Genomic DNA, 19,426 nt, shown 5'->3' on the forward strand with positions numbered 1-19,426 from the left:
CCCTGCAGACAGTAGGGCTCTATCTTACTTCTTTTCTGATCATAGCTGAGGCTCGAAATGTTGTTAATATTAGAAGTGGGGGATTTTCTCCTGAGAAAACCTCTTCCATTTCCTTTCTATTTTCCCCTTTTTCAGCTAAGTCTAGTTACAGTTCCTCAAGTCTTCTCTGTAAGGGAAGATCTTGGTGGAAGTGCAACTGTCCTATCCTTGAGGTAGGACATGTGTCACATCAATAAAAGCATTACTGCTTTCATTGACCACGGAGGCAGCAGATGGAGGTGGTTGTACTTGCCTAATCAGAGACTCAGAATCTATTTGTCCTTGTATGGCCTAGTTTTTCCTTGACTTCAGGATGCTGCTTGGCAGATAGATGTGACACTCTTAAGACAGCAACACAATTCATGGCAGCTTTTCATGCCACTATCCCAGGAGTAATTTGTGGAGTGAAATGATGCTCTTTGGAACCAGCTGAATTTCCCTTTGTTTGAACCTCTCGAGCAGCAGCAACTCAGCCGTGCAGTCGCTGCTATTACTGCTTGAGTGGCTCCCAAAATACGCTGGTTACTGTTCAGATACATGGGAAATCTGAAGTGTCCTGAGACCTTGCAGCCTGAGACAGCAGAGGGGCAAATGGGAGCAGTGCTTTAGAGGCATAGGCTGGCAGTCTGTAAGCTGCAGTTTGGGTTTTCTTCTCTGTTGTTATTGACTTCAATCCACCATAAATTGCTCCAGGATGTGACATGGGGGCCTGAACATGAATTCTGACTGGCTTCTGGCTTTTGTCAGGCAACATGGGGAAAAACATGTTGAGAACCAGTGGCGCCCTTGGTATGCCCTTTCGCTGCCAGTTGTTAGGCTGGAATAGGGGCAGTTCACAAGGTATTACCAGCTATTCAACAACAAGAAATATAATGCCACTCATCCTCTGACATATAGTCATGTTGGCAGGCCTAGAGTTCCTCCCTCAGTAACCCAGAAGTCCTGGAGACTGTCACTTCCCAACACATGCATCACCATGGCTTTAAAAATGTGAGATGTGGGCATCAGTGTTTGATTGCCATTGAAGGCTGTTTGCTTTTCTGCTGTTGCTTCATGGTGGTTGCTGCCAAGGAACATGACCTCATGTCCTGCCTACAAAGTTAAGGTGAAGGCGCTTGGTTCAGAGCTTTGGTGACTGTTATGTTTTAAAGGTACAACTTGTTTCCTGTCTTGTTCCAGGTCCTTTTTTGGAATTTCCAGCATTTCTGAGTGATTCTCTGGAAGTCCTTTATCTGAATGACAATCAGCTGGACTCTGTCCCTCCGTCCGTTTGCCTTCTGAAAGGTTTAACAGAACTTTATTTAGGAAAGTAAGTCCCTGTCCTGGAAAAGCTATGCAATATTATTATTTCCATGTTGTTTTAGTGACCAGTCTTTTGTGGAGCCCCACCCCAGATGTCCAGTGCTTCTGAAGTCCAAACGCTGGAAACAGTTAGCCCCTTGTTAAAACTGTGCCCATCATTTGCTTTAGATAAGGAGGAGGCTGGGCTTTTGAATTAAGGAAGATGATCTAATGCTTTGAATGCAGGCCTGGGAATCTAATGTGTCTCTAGTTCATTCTGGCTTTTTGCTGTCAGCTTCTATAATGTTAGAGTGACTAACTCATCATTTTTGCCCTTATTTCTTCAGCTATCCAGTAAAGATGATTACAGTTGTCTGCCTCAGAGGATAAATTGAGGTTATAAATCACTTTTAGGATGGAAATTACTATTAAAGTGCTGAGTAGTCTTATTAAAATGTTAATGGAAGATTTCTGCAAGGAGAGAATAGTGTAATCTAAGAGTCCGTGAGAGCAGCTACTTACACACAAAGCCTGGTTGTTGGTAGATTTATTTGTTTTTATACAGTAACCCTGGTATCCGAGAGCTTCCTCCAGAGCTTGGGCAGCTGGCTAATCTCTGGCAGCTGGATATCGAGGAACTAAGTATTGGTAACGTTCCTGCAGAGATCAGGAAAGAGGGTAAGGCTGAGCCTGTGTGTTCTTTATTAAACTGACTGAACCTATAATGAAAATCACTTCCTTTTTAATGCTCCTAATGACAGTGTGTGCCCAGGCCCTTGTTATGGATAACAGGAATTGCACAGGGAAACCTCTTCTGCATATTTGCAAATTTGATAATCAGTGCTAAGATCTGGCTATAAGATCAATTTAAGATAGATCACATGTTAAAATTATTACTTACAAATGCAATATTTCATTTGCACTATGCATGCCACATAAATTCCGTGGCTTGCTTCCTGACTATGTATATTTTAGGGTATGTAGATGGTCCTTCTAAAGACCAAAGTGTTTAGGATCAGCAGTCAGAGTCGCATTGAAGTGACTTTATTGTAAACTGCTAGGTTTTTGGATCTATTACAATACTGTCTTCTTTTTTGTGTGTTTTAATAAGAAAATCCTGTGGGAACAAAGTTATTGGGAATTATTCCTTCTCCAGCACACTGTTGAAGCCTAAATCTAATTTTAACTGGAAACATAAAAGTAGAAGGAAAAACTGAGTATTTTCCAATACTAAATTAGTATTTTATGTTTCCTTTCAGCTTCTGAAGCATACGAGTCACAGCATTTGTCTCTTCTTACAGTGCTCCATTGTGGAGCCTCAGAGCAGTGACCTTTTTCTGGGGTCTCTGTCTCAGGTTTGTCCACTAGAGATTTCTTTGTTTATTCTCTGGGTTGTCTCAGCCCACAGTGAAACTCAGGGAAAATATTAATTCAGCTGATGTGTCTGCAGCAGTAGGGTTTGTGCAGTCCTGCTCTACATATGTACGTTTGTAGCTGTGAACCACAGATAAAGCCTATTCACTTCCCCCCCATAGGCCCTAAAACAGTGCTGGCATACTTACGAGCCCAGCTGCGCAAGGCAGAGAAGTGTAAGCTGATGAAGATGATCATCATCGGTCCTCCACGGCAGGGAAAGTCAACGCTGGTTGAGATCCTGCAGACAGGAAAAGTCCCTCAGATGATGCACAGTGATGCCACCATCCGTACAACAAAATGGGAGCTCCCCAAGCCAGTGGGACACAAGGCAAAGGTGAAAAACATTTCAAGATCTTTAGCCCCAGTGGGATGTTTGAGCCCTGCAGTATCCCTTTTGGGCTGAAATTGGCTGTCCCTTTACAGAAGCACTTTCCATTACCTGTGAGCCAGGTCTTGCAAGTGACACGTTTTTAGACCCATCACAACTCCTGTTTCAGTACTAGAGGACAGTTCTGTTTTTCTGAGCACTCAACTTTGTATCCCAAAGAAAGAGAGCCTAAACTCTGGCTCTCCCAGCTCGGGTGGTTTTTGGACACTGGTCTTGAAAGAATGTTTTAAATCAGCTTCTCTAAAGCAGATTGTCCTTTCATTTGGGGCCAGAAAACGGGACATCACTATCTAAAGCTGGATTCCCTTGATATCAGAACTGTCCTAGATGGGGAAAGTGGGTGGAAGTTAGGATGCCTGACCTCGAGTGTGACCCAGGGATGTCTAAGGCACACCTCAAACACCCAGATCACAGATGGCTCATTCAGGGAGTGTGTCAGCCCATACTGAACTCATTTGGACTGCAGTGAATTCATTCAAGGGTTTGTAGGTGGCCCTGTCCACTGCCTGTGTAGTAACACAGGGATTAGAGCATGCCGAATAGGTCCTGAGGTCTTGTCGGAGCTGAGGGCGTGCAAATGCATGGCTCTCCCTTCCCGGATGAGAGCCATGACCACCAGACTGCTCTGGAAGGGCTAGAGGACCCTGCTGAGTTGAGCTATTCTACAGCAAAGAGTGCCAGGCCAGAGACAGAAAGAAACAGAGCAAGCACAGCCTGACTTTAAAGAGAAGACTTTGGTGGGAGAAGGGATTTGTTCATTTTGTATTGAAGAGCAATTGAATGAAATAAAAACCTAGAGAGCATCAGAGACCTGGAGTGGGACCAAGATGTTGAACAGACTTTGTCCCTACCTCTGTGTCTCTGTCTTTCCATACAGGCACCCACAGCTGAAGGTCTTTTGGATGAACAAAGCAGTCCTTGTGCTAATTAGGGTTTGGCTTAAAACAATATGGAAGTTCTTCCAGCTGTTTCTGGAAAACTTCAAACTAGGACTATGCTAGGACATCGGAGCCCTACTGAGATACTTAGCTCCTTGCTGAAATCTCATAGGGTAACTTGTCATGTGGGATCAGTCAGTACTTGGACCTGGACCAGTAAACAGAGCCCACTTGGTGTTACATGATGCTCTGAGGATGGTGGCCAGAGCAGAGTTTGGTTTTCTTTCATGTCACGGGCTTCTTGCCTCCCAGGGACAAAAGGATTTAGAAGCCTCCAAGGTCTGTAGGTGCTTCCTACAGAAGCTGCTGGGAGCCTGAATATCTTTTAAATAGAAAGCCATGCTCCCTCTTAGTGCTGTTGTGTGGGGTGCATGGAGGAATGGGTGCTGAGATACTTGGAAGAGAGCCAGCGCTAGAGATGCCTCCATTTACACATTCCCCCCAAATCAGTGAGTCTCCTTTACAATAGCTGCAATTCTGGCTCATCTCTGGTGTGACACACACATCAGAAGCCTCTGAGAAACGTGCAGGAGGCCTTTATGAAAGGCTTGAGAAGTTTCCCATCTCCTGAGCATCTATATTCTCTTTGGCTCAGCTAGGGCTGAGCTCAGTGGAAGTGATTTCAGCAGGGGGTTTCCTGTTCCCCGCAGCCATGGCAGATAAGTAGCTTCAGCAGTCCTGTCGAGTGTGGCAGAGACAAGGATGAAACGGTTTCTATTCCAGATGCAGTGAAATGCAGGGCTCAGAATAAGACCCTTGTTTGTACTGGAGAATCTACAGCATTAACTGGAGATTTACCAGCATCAAGGGCACCTCTATCGTTTTAGCAGCAAGTAATTAGTCTTGATTTCCTGTGGGGAAGTGGTAGCTATGCTTAACAATTGCTTGTTGATTTATCTTTCCTGGAGGCACAATTAGGACATTGAAACCCTTCTTGTGTCATACATTATGCAGGCGTAGGTTTATACTTCAGCTATTATCTCCCTGCGATTTACTGCGACCGTTTGATTTGAACACTCCTCTTTGTCTAAGTAGGTTGATTCAGTGGAGTTCAATGTCTGGGATATCGGAGGCCCAGCGAGCATGTCTACAGTCAATCAGTGTTTCTTCACAGACAAAGCATTGTACATAGTGGTATGGAACTTGGCACTGGGGGAAGAAGCTGTGGCAAATTTACAGTTCTGGTTGCTGAACATCGAGGTAAGAAGTCATTGGTGGACTCCGGGGTATCTGTTTATCAAGTAGTAGCTCAGCACACAGATATGTGATATTACAGATTCTTTTTGGTCTGCTTTTAAAAACTCTGCAAGCTCTGAAGTTTGCATAGCTTTTGGAATTAATTTTCCATTGCGCTGTAGGCGTTTTGCTATATTTAATGGTTTAAATTTATCATTCGCTTTGTTCCCCCTCACACACATCAGAGCCTGAAACAAAAGCTGATTTATAAACCCTTGCTAAGTAAGGCTGGACATACTTATTTTGGAATTAGTGTTTCACCACACTGTGCTCCATGGGGGGTTTGAAGCATTTTCTTTCTTCTGTGGGGTTAGACACACATTAGTCTTGAGGTTGTGTTTTTAACACTTTAGATTCAGGTAAGCTGGAGAGTATCTCCCAGACAGCTCTCAGCTGAGTCTCAGAGCTACAGTGAGTTCATTGGAGTTGATTTTATAATGCAGTGTTAATAGTTGTTTTATAAATGTTTATTATGTTTGTTTTAATATTACACAAAAATGGGCTCAAAGCAAGTCCAGCATAATGGTCAGCAGCAGTCGAACCCCCAGACTAGATGACAAAACTACAATCTGCTGTGGGTGTCAGAGGCTGAAAAAAGACTGGTGGAAGAAAAACATGTCAAGTGCTATTGAGAGAAATCTCAGAAAGATGGTGAGCTGCAGGATACTGGGAGAGCACACCAGGGAAAATCTGTACAATGCCTGTCCTGTGCCTGTGCTCTTTGTTGGCACCAACCAGATTATTTGGCCAAGTGGGCCCTTTGGTCTGATTTGGTACAGCCATCACTCCTGTGTCTGCTCAGGGTTCAAGTTTGGTGTCATTCAAGTTAGGACATCTCAGTGGGCATCATAAGAGAAAATGGATTGGCTGCAAATAAGCATGTATTTCTGCATCTGAATAGTCTTCTGTGGCCAAAGTCATTTGGATCAGCAGGCTGATCTCTGCTTGAGGCTGTGCAATCCCACTGTATTTGGCAGCGCATTCCCTGAAATCTGGATACATTCCAGTGCTGTAAGAGAATCGTGGAAGAGTTGGAAAAAACCACGAGATCATCTAATCCATTCCTTTGCATTGATTCAGGATTAAGTAGATTGAGACTTTTCTAACAGTTTATCTCTCCTCTCCATATACCTCCAGTGAAAAAGTTTGTATAACTTCCCCTGGTACCCATTCCAGTGTGTAACTAGGCTTTCCCAGGGTATCAGATCTTCTGGCTATAGATTAAGCTAACTTTTCCTTTGTCTTTGTGGACAGAGTTGCCATCATTTAGCTAGCTCCTAGCGCCTTAATACCACATGGCAAATCCCTTTCTGTTAAGACCTGATGTAATAAACCCAAACTGACAGTTTCCTGCTCTGCAGTAGCAGCAGGTAATTAAGCCATATTCTGCAGGGGAAATTCTGCAATACCCGTATCACTTGTTGCTGTTGTCAAGCTGTCACAACAGGTTGCAGCCATTTTTTATATGAATATATATTCCATTTTATCAATGTGTATGACTACCGCCTCTTAAATATTCTACTTTTCACATGTCCTCACTGAATTTACCACGACATAATCTGGATGAGATCGTTGTCAGTGTTTTCCCTTTGCAGGCCAAAGCTCCAAATTCAGTGGTGTTAGTGGTTGGAACACACCTTGATTTAATTGAAACCAAGTTCCGTGTTGAGAGGATAGCAACTCTGAGGGCATACGTCTTGGCTCTCTGCCGGTCTCCCTCTGGATCCCGAGCAACTGGCTTCCCAGATATCACGTTCAAGCACCTGCAGTAAGTACTCGTGCCTTTATGGAGCTCAGTCACTCTGTTTGATGTCACTTTAAACCATTTTGCAATACTCAATCTCCTTGGCAACGGAGCTGATTTAAAGACATGTCAGCATTGCGTTTCATCTATTTTTGACTTGGATAATGTAGTATAATTAGAGACAAGTTCAATGTTGCTCAGGGGTCTGATCATGGGTCTGAGAGCTGGAAGATCCAAAGTCATGACCTCAGACAGGCTTGTTTTAGTGCTCCTGCTCCACTTGGCTTTCTCACCATTAAATGGTGATACAGTCTATTAGTCCCAAGGAGAGAAAGCACAGATTGAGTAATTAACACTGCAGAGCTTGAGAGCCTGCCTCTTACAGGGTGGGTGCTGTGGCGTTTATTAAGGGGAGACCTCTTGACGTGAGAACACAGCTCACATGGCAGGGTGAGTAGTGGGTCAACCCCCTGAGCCTTCTGACAGTCCAAGCCTGTGTCATTTGGGTTCTCAGGATGTGATTAACAGAGGGTGATGCTGTCTGGAAGATCAGTGTCAGGCCATGCAGTCTGATGCTGCTCTCTCCCTTCAGCTGACAGTGTGCCCTTGGGGAGAGGAGAAAGGAGCGGATCTGTCAGCCACGGGAGCGCACAGCATGGGGGGAATGTGGATGCAGCAGGCTGGCAGCAAACAGTGTGAAATCACCAATGCCTGGGGCAAAGAGCAGGTGGCAGCTGGCGAGTAAAGAAGGGCGCTGCAATGTCCCTAGCGCTTTCCATCTGCTGCCTGGCAAAGTCAACAGGAGACCTCCCACGATCTGTTCTGCAGACGCAGGCTCTGTGTTGGGCATCCCAGCTGGCTCTTTCCTGTTAGGAGGAGTAGCAGGGACCCAGTGTGAGGCATAGAGGCTCACAGTGAGAAGGAGAAAGCTTTGTGCTTCAGTCTCCTCAAGCCTCTTTTCCCATCACCACAGAGCATCCGAACATGATGTCAGTCATTCTTTCTCAAGGGGACTTTGTTTCACTCTGCCACAAATCCTACACATCCCCATTCACCTTCCTTTTCCTCTGCATTTCCTCCCAGTTGGACTTGTGCCTGATTTTATACTTCCTCTCCCCCATGCTTTCTCTTTACACCCCAGCATCCACTTGAGACGTGGGCTTCTCTGAGCAGCACTCCAGGCAGCCAGAGCAGTGTGTTGTGAAATCCTTGTGTGGGTGAGCCCAGAATGGTTTTATCAGTGCAGGTCCTCCAACATCCCAGTGATCCCAGTGCCACTGATGCCTGGGGTTTAAGATAAGGCACATTGCTTTAGAAAAGGATTTTCTGTCTGCCACTAGAACATGTGTAGAATCAGTTAGAAAGGCCTTTTGTTGGGGAAAGTGGAAATGAGCCATTCTTATCCAGCCCAAAATAAGACCAAAAATAGAAGGAGCTGGAGCAAGCAGGTTTTTAGCTGTTAAAGAGATGATGAAGGCCAGCATCAATTCCCAGATTACAGAATCCAGCTGAATCAGGGTGGGAATAGGTGTCTGGTAGTCATCATCGTGCCTCTTTGATCTGAGGAGGTAGAGAACTGGACTCTTCTCCAGCAATTGCCAGAACACTGTTTTCCTTCTTCCTGCAGTCCCTTACAGGATATGTGCAGCAATGAAGGGAAAGAGGGTGATGATTTTGGTCATTCTGCCAGGGAAGTCCCCAGAGGTGACAGTGTATAGGGAATAGAATAATGCACAGTGAATGAAGCAGGCAGAGCACAGGTTGGCTTAACATATCTTTTCCAGGCTTTTCTCCAAAGCTAAAAATGTTCACTGACAGCCTTCCTCCCATTCACCTCACACAGGAAATTGAAAGTCACTGATAGGAGAAAGTGAGCCTGTAAAGGAAGTTGGTGTGCTGATAAGGTTTGATAATCTTCACCCTTGCATGACTTTTGCAGTGAGCTCTCATGTAAGACTCTGGAAGGCCTCGATGGACTCCGACAGCTGATTTTCCATGTCACTTGCAACATGAAGGATGTCGGCAGCTCAATTTGCTCACAGAAACTTGCAGGGAGATTGGTGAGAACTGCTCTTTCTAGTGGGTGGTGATCCTTACCAAAAGGAGGCTTTTGGGGGGCTTGGTTTTGGATTGGAAGGTGAGCTTTAGGAGTTACATACTTCATATGCCTTCTACATCAACACTAAGATGCCTATCTGGCTTTGGGAAAAGACAGAACTGTGATTTCCCTTTAAAAGGGAGATGACTTAGCCACTTCATCTCCAGCAGGGTGATTGCTGTCTCATATTGATCCTGCTATTTTTGTCTTGTGGCTTGCAGATACCAAGAAGTTACCTTAGTCTTCAAGAAGCTGTCCTTGCAGAACAGCACAGGAGAAGTCAGAATGATGATGTACAGTATTTAACAGACAGACAGATAGAACTGATCATTGAGCAAACACCTGGAAATGATATCAAAGACTACGAAGATTTGCAAACTGGTACGTCAGAGCAGACCAGTAATTTCTTGGAAATCAGTATGTGTGAGCAATTGAAATATTCCATGAATAATAATAATGGGGAGAGGGGAAGCCCAACAGGTAACTGCTGTGCAAACAAAAGCAGTCACAGAATGCTCTACACTTGTGTAGAGGTCACTTTGGAAATTGGTAAGATATAAAACTAGGAATGAGGCTTGGGGAGAGGGGTGGGAAGCTTCTAGGATGGTCTGAGGCTGCTAATTTATCTTACTTTAAACAAGCTTTGATGTTGTTTCTGCTCTGTGAAGGATGAGGCTGCCATAGTTTCAAGGTTGCTTTCTCTGTAGAGCCACAGTCCTGTGATCCTTATGGAGGCCTTGCTCTGCAGGAGCTGGAGAAAGCCCTTCCCTGTGAGGATGGCAGGAGGGTAGAGGGGAGCTGTGATGGGGACAGAAATACTGACTGTAAAGCAATGAGACGTGGGTTTAACAGCAGAGTGCCAGATAGCAGCACTCCTCAGAGAAATGTTATACTCTTGACCTGGCTATGTGCTGGCTGTATCTGGTATGCCTAAAAGTGCACAGACTGCCTCATAGTCTTAGTCATCTGCACTGTGGTTTCCTAATGTTGGTCTAGTGCTAATCTACAGTTATTTTTTGCAGCAATTAATTTTCTCATAGAAACGGGTACACTACTGCACTTCCCAGACACAAGCCATGGCCTGAGAAACCTCTACTTCCTTGACCCTGTCTGGCTCTCAGAGTGTCTACAGAGAATTTTCAACATCAAGAGCTCCAAGTCTGTAGCTAAGAATGGAGTCATCAGAGCAGAGGATCTCAGAATGCTGCTGGTTGGGACAGGCTTCACTGAGCAAACTGAAGAGCAGTACTTCCAGTTCTTGGCCAAGTTTGAAATTGCACTACCAGTGGCCAATAACAGGTATGTTGATGGTTAGAGATGCTTAGCCAGGCTGGAGAAGAATGTCTGTTTAATCAGAGTTTGTCTTGACAAGGATCTTGCTATGAGAAGATATTTGAGTGCATTAAACAGTGTAATGGAAGGCACCCATCCATTTGGGCTGTATTTCCTGTCATGAGCATCCTTTGGTCTAGACAAGCTAGTGTGAAAACTTTCCAAAGCAGGTCTTTGTCCACTCAGTGCTTTGAGGTTAGTGAGAGTCTCAGCCACCAGCACAGAAGGGCGATGACACCACCAGGGATGTGGCAATGAGGCTGTAAGGGCTCAGCCAGGATGGCTGCAGCTGAGAGAGGATGTGAGGCTCCTGGCTGCCAGGCCTGAAACATAGATGGGCTGGAGTCATCTGTTTCCAGTGAAAGATCCTCAGTCCAGAGTATGGCAGAAAACTCTGGGTAATCAATAATTATGTAGCAATGTTTTATTTCTAGTGGAATCAGGAGAGTGGAGCTTCAGTAGCAACATTTTTAGCCTCAATAGGTGTTGATCAATAGTTTTCCTAGAAATGGTCTAGGAAACCTCATTCTCTTTAAATGTTAATGAGTCCTCCTCCCATCTGCCCCCCAATCCCTCTTCCTCTGGGCAAAGTTCCCTGCTATTTTTCTCTCTCCCATCTGCTTGGCGACAGCCTGTTGTTGCGTTAGCGGTGAAACCGTGGTTGTATTGCACTTTTGATGTGGCATTTGCATTTCACTTCCTTGCCCTTCCAGGACAGCACGGCTGCATCACCCTGAGCCTCTTGGGAGCTCTGAATGCCAGCACAAGTGCAGCATTCTCTGTGCTGTCATTATGCCTGTCACTTATCCAGACCCGGATGCCAACAAATTTTCTCAGGCTTAACACAGATAAAGCAGCAATGTTTCTGCTTAGTCCAAAATGCCTTTTGGACTTCTTGTCACTATCTGCCATTTTTCTCCAAGGCAATTACATTGTCTGTGCCTCGGGAACAAGGAAACTGCTTTTGCATGGCCTGCCCAATCTTTTTTAGAGCAATCCAAGCCACATTAGCAGAATATTCTTCCCACTGATGGACTGTAACTCTTAGCAGGTTGGATTAATTTAATGTACTAGCCAGACACAGAGCAGTTATTTGTTTCTGTGCTTCTGCAATTATTGTATAGATTGCCAGATAGAGTTTCTGTGCAGTCAGTAGAGGAGGCAGCTGCCAGTTTCTGTTCTGAAAGGGTGGATGCAGGCATGTTTCACATAGTTTCAAAATTTGCATTGGCTGTTGTTCAAGAGCGTCGAATCACCATCTGTATTATGATCCATTATATAGTTGTGGTCCAGAAGGGCCTCACTGGCCTTCTTATTCTCCTACACCCTTTCTTGGATGGGCTGGGGAAAATGTATTGGCTGTCATACGATGCATCCACTACCTTTACAGAGCAAGAGCTTGTAGTTTGATGCACTCCACTTTTCTGCCTAAGGTGCTTGTAATTTAGCTTTGTTCTGCTTGTTAAAACAGGGTTGAAAGTATGTCCATTCTTACTGTAATTTATAAGTGAAGAGAAATCTTTATCAGTTTTACATTCCAAAGATGTTTCATGGATCGGATAATTCAGTCATAAAATGTCATCAGATGTTATGGACTGTGACATATGGAGAGAGCTGTTGTCTCGTGATGGCTGTTTTTTCTGAGCTGATATTTCAGGTTTTACAGAATACTGCAGCTGCTAGAGAGAAAACATAATAGGCTTAAAGCACTGGATTTGGACCCAGCATTAGTTCTAGTTATGTGTTTAGACCCTACCACTGTTATTTTGGTCAAGCCTCTTGGCCATTTGCCTCATTGCTGTCATTATGCCCGTCAACGATGAGTCCCAGATGCCGATGCATTTTCTCAGGCTCAACACTGATAATGCAGTAGTGTTTCTGCTTATAAGCAAGTAAGATTATTTGATCATATAGGCATTTTGGAATGTATTTGGTACTGAAGAGTATCATTGTCAAAAGATTATTGGCAGGTATTGAAAGCCCTAAACTCATTGTTTTCAAAACAGTTTTAGTCTTCCAAAAGCTTCCCAAATACTAAAGATCAGGACAAACGAATATTCTGAGCTTACTGGTAGATCTGACAGCTTTGTGGTCCTCTACACCACTGTAGCTCTGTTACTTCTGACTTGGATAGAACTGAGTCTCCTCTACACATGGGCAAAGAAGCTAATAACCTGGTTGCAGGAGGAGAATGAGCAAGACAAGTGTTATCTCTGCTGACACCAGTCTGGCAAAATACACTCTTGCCCAGGACTCTGTCAGGGATGTGGTAGGGAGTCCATCAGCTGCAGCATTGGTGCAGCAGGAAACCCTGTAATATTGACCTGTAAGATGCTCTCATCCTGGGACTGGGGTGAGAACCACAGCAGCCCAGCCCTTGCAGCCTCACTGCCACTTCCCACACTACCTCCTCTCCCCACCTTCTGGGCTTACTGAAGCTGAGCTGCTGTGGGTTCTTTTTGCATTTATCTTCTGTTCCACACAGGAGCACAGCTGTAATACAGCTGTAATTCTCTGCTTACTACCAGAGTAGTAAAGATACTAAAATAATGAGTCCCAACATCACAGCTGTTCTAATGACTTGTATATTTTAATGCATTTAATTTGTGAGTACACAAATGTCCTGCCCATTACATCAATTTTAGCCCTGTCCAATAGCCCTGGCTGAATTATGTAATGTCTGCTTTGCCTCTGCTTGCTTCCATAGTGTAAATGAATTTCTCCATGTATTGCTGCAACGCCTTTAGTCTAAAAGCTTTTTTATATGCAGTAGGCTGTGCCATTAAAAATCTCTTTGGAGACTGAATCGCCTTATTATCCAGTAACAATGTACTCACTGTTACAAGCTGTAGCTAAAATTTGAGCTATTGAATTTGATGTGTTTCAGCTACCTCCTCCCTCATCTGCTTCCTACCAAGCCAGCATTAGATATCCATGGGCTCTGTCACCAGACCACAAACACGGTCCAAAGGGTCTTCAAGATGAGTTTTGTCCCAGTTGGCTTTTGGCAAAGATTCATAGCCCGAATGTTAATAAGCTTGGCCGAGATGGACCTCCAGGTAGGTTGCTGTATCTCACTGCAAGCAAAAGACAGCTAAAGTTGTTCAATGTAGTGTTAAGTGGGTGTCTCTTCATATCCAGCTTTCTCCAGTCACAGATTTCAAGAATGTTATTTTAGTAAATAAGGAGAAATGAGACTCTGCAATCAAAATCTGATTCTGTTTTCACAGTAGGTGTCATTTAGAACAACAGATTGGCACTTGGGAAGAAAGCCTGTGTTCTCCACAGCCTCTTTATAACATGATCCCCTGGAAGGTCTTGGTACCTCCAGCATCTTCCAATTACAAGTAATTGGAGTTCTGCCTGCGGCTCTTGTCTATGACTGTTCCAGTGGGCCAGGCTCTGCTCACATCATTTGCCAGAGGAGATCTGGAATAGCTCCACTAAAGTCAGCTATCTGAATCTATATGGCTTTAAATGAGAAGAAAATTACAGGACTGTTGCCTTAATGTGATAATGAGTGCAAACAGGCACCCTATTAGTGCAAGTGGTATGCCTATCATTAAAGCAGTGCTTGTAAGGTTCTGAAAGCTAAGTGAATTTTAATGTTATTACAGACTTATTTTTGCAGCAGCTTATATCTGAAAACATAGAAACATAGCCCTGCTGGAAACCATAATAAACACCTGCAAAATATTTTTAGTACTACTGTGGTATCTTCTTAGCAGCTATCCATTTAAAGTGTGTCCTGTCATTGATGTACAGAACGTGGAAAACATGATGCCTGGGTTTGGAAGGCCCTCAGTGTTCCAAGCTTCTCAAACCATGTAATAACTTTATCTGTTTTAATGGACTGTCTTGGCAACCCCTTGCTTACATCCTCAAGGGCACTATGTAACCCTAGAGCACCTTTGCTAGGGACCTCATCCAGTCCTCACTGCAGTGAATGAAAAGGATTCCAGGCATCAGACCCATCTGCAGACAAATAAGCATTAGAGCAATGATTACAGTGGAGCTCTGCAGATAAGTCTTTGGTTTTAAGATACATTTTGCTCCAAGTGCTGGTTTGAAGTGTCTTGGAGAAAAGCCATCTTCCTCCCACTGAAACAGGTGGAAAAGTTAACTCTACATTAAGGGCAGACTTAATCATTCACTAGAACATTTAGCTCTTCTTTAGGCTTGTAAGACTTCTGCAAATGCAGAATTGATGTAACAAATGGCACAGTTACAGAATTAACTTTTTTTCACTTTTTGAGTGCATAAAAAATACTTTCAATGCTATAATACCAACTTTTACTGTGTGTATTTTCATTCCATCACTGAATTCTTTATGATCACAAGTTGCTCTTAAATGGCAAAGGTATGATAGCACCTGTGAAGGCCAAAACATGAAGTCACCTTAATGCTTGATTAAACCAACATGCTTATAAAGAAATTTCAATGATTTAATGACTTTCATGCTTTTCTGTTGTTTCAGCTTTTTGAAAACAAGAAGAACACCAAGACAAGAAACAAAAAGGTGACCATCTACAGCTTCACAGGCACCCAAAGGAACCGCTGCAGCACATTCCGAGTCAAAAGGACTCACACTGTTTACTGGCAGGAAGGTCTGTTCGTTACCTTTGATGGAGGCTATCTTAGGTAATTTGTGTTCATAATGCAGCATGCATGACAGGGGACTATGAAACACATCATCTGAATGGAGATGAATGAGCCTAACTCATGGTATATGCTCACTCATCAGTAGAAAATGAGGCTCCTCTGTTAGACATAACTCATCTGGTAACAGCTGGTGACAAAAATGATGAGTACCTGATTGTTTGCAGTTCTGAATATATCAACCTAATGTGTTACTGCAGCCACAAGTTTAAAGAGGCCTGAAAACAAAGCGATACTCGGTGCAGAACTCTTTACCAGTGTAAAATCATACATTATCACATGCAAAGATTTCATTGCATCAGGGGCTTTTCCACTGAATCCTAAAGCATCACCACAGTGTGACAATAATTCAGATCAATGGAGGTGCTTCTGTGCTATCAGACGGGTTCAGGGACTGTGGACAACAGGTTTAAGCTGGCCAAGGCAGAGCGTGTGCTGGCTGCAAGCCTGGAGGAAAACCTGCTGTCCATGTTCTTTCACAAATGTAGAGAGTAGGCAACTACTTAAGACATTAATCTCTGTAGTATCTGCAGATGCATTTGCTCTTTCAGTCACTGGCAGGATAGGGAGGAACCACTGGTGCTGTTGCATGGTTGGAAACCAGAAGGGCACAGTAGCTTTCAGGAGTTCATCTATGCAGTCTGTGGCTGAGTAGAGACTTGGACCCAGACACTGCAAATCACACACTGGAATCCTTAATTCTGGACCATGGTGGTGGTCAGCCTCTTACCTCTCTATGTACTTCAGGGAGTTACAGAACTCGGCTCTTTGTATGAAACGGGTGGGGGATTTGGGTTGAGTTTGGGGTTGGTTTGTTTGCTTTTGTAGGCATTACACAAAAACTATGTCCATAAGCTCTTCCAAACAGTTTTTGGAAGTTGTAGTAATAAAAAAATCACTGGAATTTTATTACTGATTTATAAAATTCTTAACCCTCCATCATTCTGTATGGGGCGTTTCTGTCAAAAGTCTCTATTAGACTGAATTCACTTAGGCCACAGTTTCCTCTGGTTCTGACCTTCTGTAGCATTCAGCCATTGTGAGCAATTGGCATTTCTGTGCAAGAATTCTGTTCTGAAAGTCATTTGCAGAGCAGACTGGATTGAAAATCATCCTCAAAGCTAGCTGGCTTTTAATTTTGGTTACTTATGAACTACATGTTGTTACGTAATTCAGGTTTCCTGCGAGAAAGCAAGCTTGCTGACACTGATGCTTCACCAAAGCTTCATGGGGCTGTCTTTTGGCTTTCTTACACAGTGTCGAGTCTTCTGATGTGAACTGGAAAAAGAAAAAAAGTGGTGGAATTAAAATCATTTCCCAATCAGAAGTGAGAGACTTTTCAGCAATGGCTTTCATCACGGATCATGTCAACTCTTTGATAGACCAGTGGTTTCCTGGTAAGAGAACTGCTGTAATTTTCTGCAGTATTAGGTTTTTTTAACAGAAGGCTCTTTGACAGGGCTCTCCAGGTGCACAATACTGGGTGTTAATTGAGGACCCCTCAGGCTCTGACACTCTCAAGCCAATAACATTTGGTAAAAGCTGATAAACCTGCAGACAGATTAGGGTTTTTTGCCAGCACACCTTGGTCTAGACGTTGTGTCTTTCAGTCTGTCAGTCACGGTAAGCACAGGTGAAATATTACAGATCAAACAGGACCTGCTTCTGTACGAGTTCAGAAGACTCTTCCAGTGCTCACTGCAGGGGCAGGATTTGGCCCAAACTACTTGGCTCTGTCCCTCAATGGCAGAACTCATTTTGGCATCAGCTGGGATCAGCATTTGTCCACCATTTCTAACACCCTGTAATTTATAAAATTATGATAGGAGAGGCATGAGTGAATATGATACCAAGAAGTCTGTGCCAAGGTAACTTCCTTGACTCCTGCAGTTGTTTTTCCTGTGATTAGCACAGATCCTGCTGTTACCCAGCGGGCTCTTTGAAACCCCAATGCACTTTGTTTGAAACCAAAACAAAATCTGAAGTGTTCTTTCTTGTCCCACACTGGGCTAGAAAACAGTGCCAAAATCACTTAATTGGAGGTTCTCTGGAGGAAGCAGTTGTGCACTCTCACATATTCATGTTCTGTGTGTTATGAAGATAAAAGAAAGTTTTATTTGCCTTTGGATTAAAATAACGATAACATTTATTGCCAAAGCTTGAAAAGAGTCATGACTTTGAAGGCTACGGCCCATATTCACTCTGCCTAATTGTAGGCATTTAATGGAACCTGTCACCTCTAATCCTTCTGCAGTTAGTGGGAGAGGTGTAAACCTCCCAAAGGTTTACCTTTGGTAGAACCCATGTTTCCTCTGGAGGGGCTGAAAATTTGCCCATGACGGAGCACACGGTAACTGTGCTCCTAACTTGGGTGCTGTCGGTGAGTGCTTACTCCTAGCCTGCACCTGAAGTGCTCAGCCTGAGCACAGCATTCCATGCTTCCCAGCCCATTCCCATTCCCATGCCTGCTCTCCATATGAAGCCATCTGGCAGTTTGCAGTCTGCAAAGCAGATGCGGCTGGGGCTCCTGGGCAGTTGCTGTACTTCCAGTGCATGGTCGTGCTCTTTAGCATGCACACTGATCCTTGTATGCAGCTCACAGACACCCAGCACTTAGGAACTTCTCTCCAAAGCTCTATTCATATACTTTGAGTTTCTACTGGTCCTGAATATATTTTCTTTGCGAGCCTGTGTGTTACCTGTGACCAAAGCAAAGTAGCTGTTCAGTTATGTCAACAATCCTGTCTCCTCAGTACTGTCCCTGCTATCTGTGTACACTTTGGAAAAAGCTCTTTTCTTACTCCAGTCAATACACAGCAGTGTTAAACTGCTGCTTTTGTGAGTGTGACCATTTTCAGCCAGTGGATCCAGGTAGTGACTGCAGACATTTGTATTTGGAGCTGTTGTTCTTTATCAGTCTGTGTGGGTTATGTTCTTGTTTTCTGTTTGCTTGCTTGCTTTGAAGCACTCACAGCCACTGAGAGTGATGGCACGTTGCTGATGGAGCAGTATGTGCCCTGCCACATCTGTGCAGCTTCCAAGCTGGAGGAGAATGAGTGTGGTGAGAGGGCAGAGGACGCTCAGTACTTCAACATGGAGGACTGTGTCCTGACTGCCATTGAACTGGACTACATCACATGTCCAAACCACCCTGACATCCCTGTTTCTCTCCAAGAGCTGGTCCCAGAGCTTTTCATGACTGATTTTCCTGCCAGGTAATGTTATTTAATAGTCTTTAATTAAGTTTCAGTGTACCTCTGTAATTCAGTTGGATCTTTTTCCTAAATAATCTCTGCTAGAGGAACATACTGACCACAGGAAACAAATTCATCCACTCTTAATGCCTGCTCTGGCAATTCATCCCAAACTGCACTGCTGGTGGTCAGCACACTCAGTCAGACAATCACTGTGTGCTGACCCAAGTCATCACTTCAGGGGGTCCTTTGAGATCACTGTGGCGCAATATGAGAGTCCCTTTTTAAAGCCACAGCTGTCATGCATTGCCCAGCACTCTGGCCAGAGCTTTCTGTAGTTTGAATTGTTCTAGGATCCCAGAAAAGAGATTTTAATATGGCAAAACCAAAAGGAAGTGCTGCTGTGTCACAAGATTGGCACTGAAATCGCCTTTAATTTTAAGAGCCTGTAGGTGAGTGAATTTAGACTCCACTAGAGGATTCACACTGAGTCGAGGCTCCTGCTTGGCTGAGGGCTGTTGGATGTGTTGTGTAGTAGTGTGGCAGTTCTGAACAGCTGAAACGGCTCTTCCCTACCCATAGCAGCACTGCCAAATCTTTAAGCAGCTTAACAGCATTCCCAGATGGGTTCAGTCTAACACCCCTTATTATTTACTGTGTAGAGCAAGAGACCTCCTGACAGCAGGCAGGACAAGATATCAATGTCTCTTGGTTCACACTCTCTCAGACCTTTCTGTGCCCGATGCAGAGCCATGAGACCTCTAGACCAAACTGTGCCCTTTTGGCTGCTGTCAGAGTCTTCTGAGCTCCCACTGGCCCCTGTTCCTTTCTTGGGGTCATTTCACTGGGCAAACACCCCATCAGCTCATCACGACAACTCTCCTCACAGTGCTATCTCCTAGAGAGTTATTTGACGGGTATGAGGCGAGTGGAGACGTTTGAAGTGTGAACAGCTGTAAAAGTAGTCTCTGGAAGAGTGGGGAAGTGATGAATTGCAGCCTGGGAACAGCTAGCTGATTTAAATAATCAGGTTTCAGAGTGTGGAGCTGTTCATAAACATCCTGTCCTGCCTCAGTGGAGAAGAGAGGGAAATGAAGCAAA

At 44.2% G+C, this 19,426-nt stretch overlaps 1 protein-coding gene across 2 annotated transcripts in view; it reads left to right on the forward strand.

The window, feature by feature from the left end:
• LRRK1 (leucine rich repeat kinase 1) overlaps positions 1-19,426 on the forward strand; it is a 77,034-nt gene that overhangs the window by 41,614 nt on the left and 15,994 nt on the right. For both annotated transcript variants that reach the window (XM_062642564.1, XM_062642565.1), the window contains 12 exons: positions 1,219-1,348; positions 1,886-1,998; positions 2,856-3,070; positions 5,098-5,262; positions 6,894-7,066; positions 8,982-9,102; positions 9,362-9,521; positions 10,163-10,439; positions 13,360-13,531; positions 14,950-15,113; positions 16,389-16,528; positions 18,097-18,346. In XM_062642564.1, the coding sequence (XP_062498548.1) occupies positions 1,219-1,348; positions 1,886-1,998; positions 2,856-3,070; positions 5,098-5,262; positions 6,894-7,066; positions 8,982-9,102; positions 9,362-9,521; positions 10,163-10,439; positions 13,360-13,531; positions 14,950-15,113; positions 16,389-16,528; positions 18,097-18,346 (2,080 nt within the window). The remainder of the gene's footprint in view (positions 1-1,218; positions 1,349-1,885; positions 1,999-2,855; positions 3,071-5,097; positions 5,263-6,893; positions 7,067-8,981; positions 9,103-9,361; positions 9,522-10,162; positions 10,440-13,359; positions 13,532-14,949; positions 15,114-16,388; positions 16,529-18,096; positions 18,347-19,426) is intronic.

Source organism: Pezoporus occidentalis, unplaced genomic scaffold (genome assembly GCF_034315485.1).
Source record: "Pezoporus occidentalis ecotype Australia unplaced genomic scaffold, CSIRO_AGI_Poc_V1 ctg72, whole genome shotgun sequence".
In the NCBI taxonomy this organism is placed as follows: domain Eukaryota; kingdom Metazoa; phylum Chordata; class Aves; order Psittaciformes; family Psittacidae; genus Pezoporus; species Pezoporus occidentalis.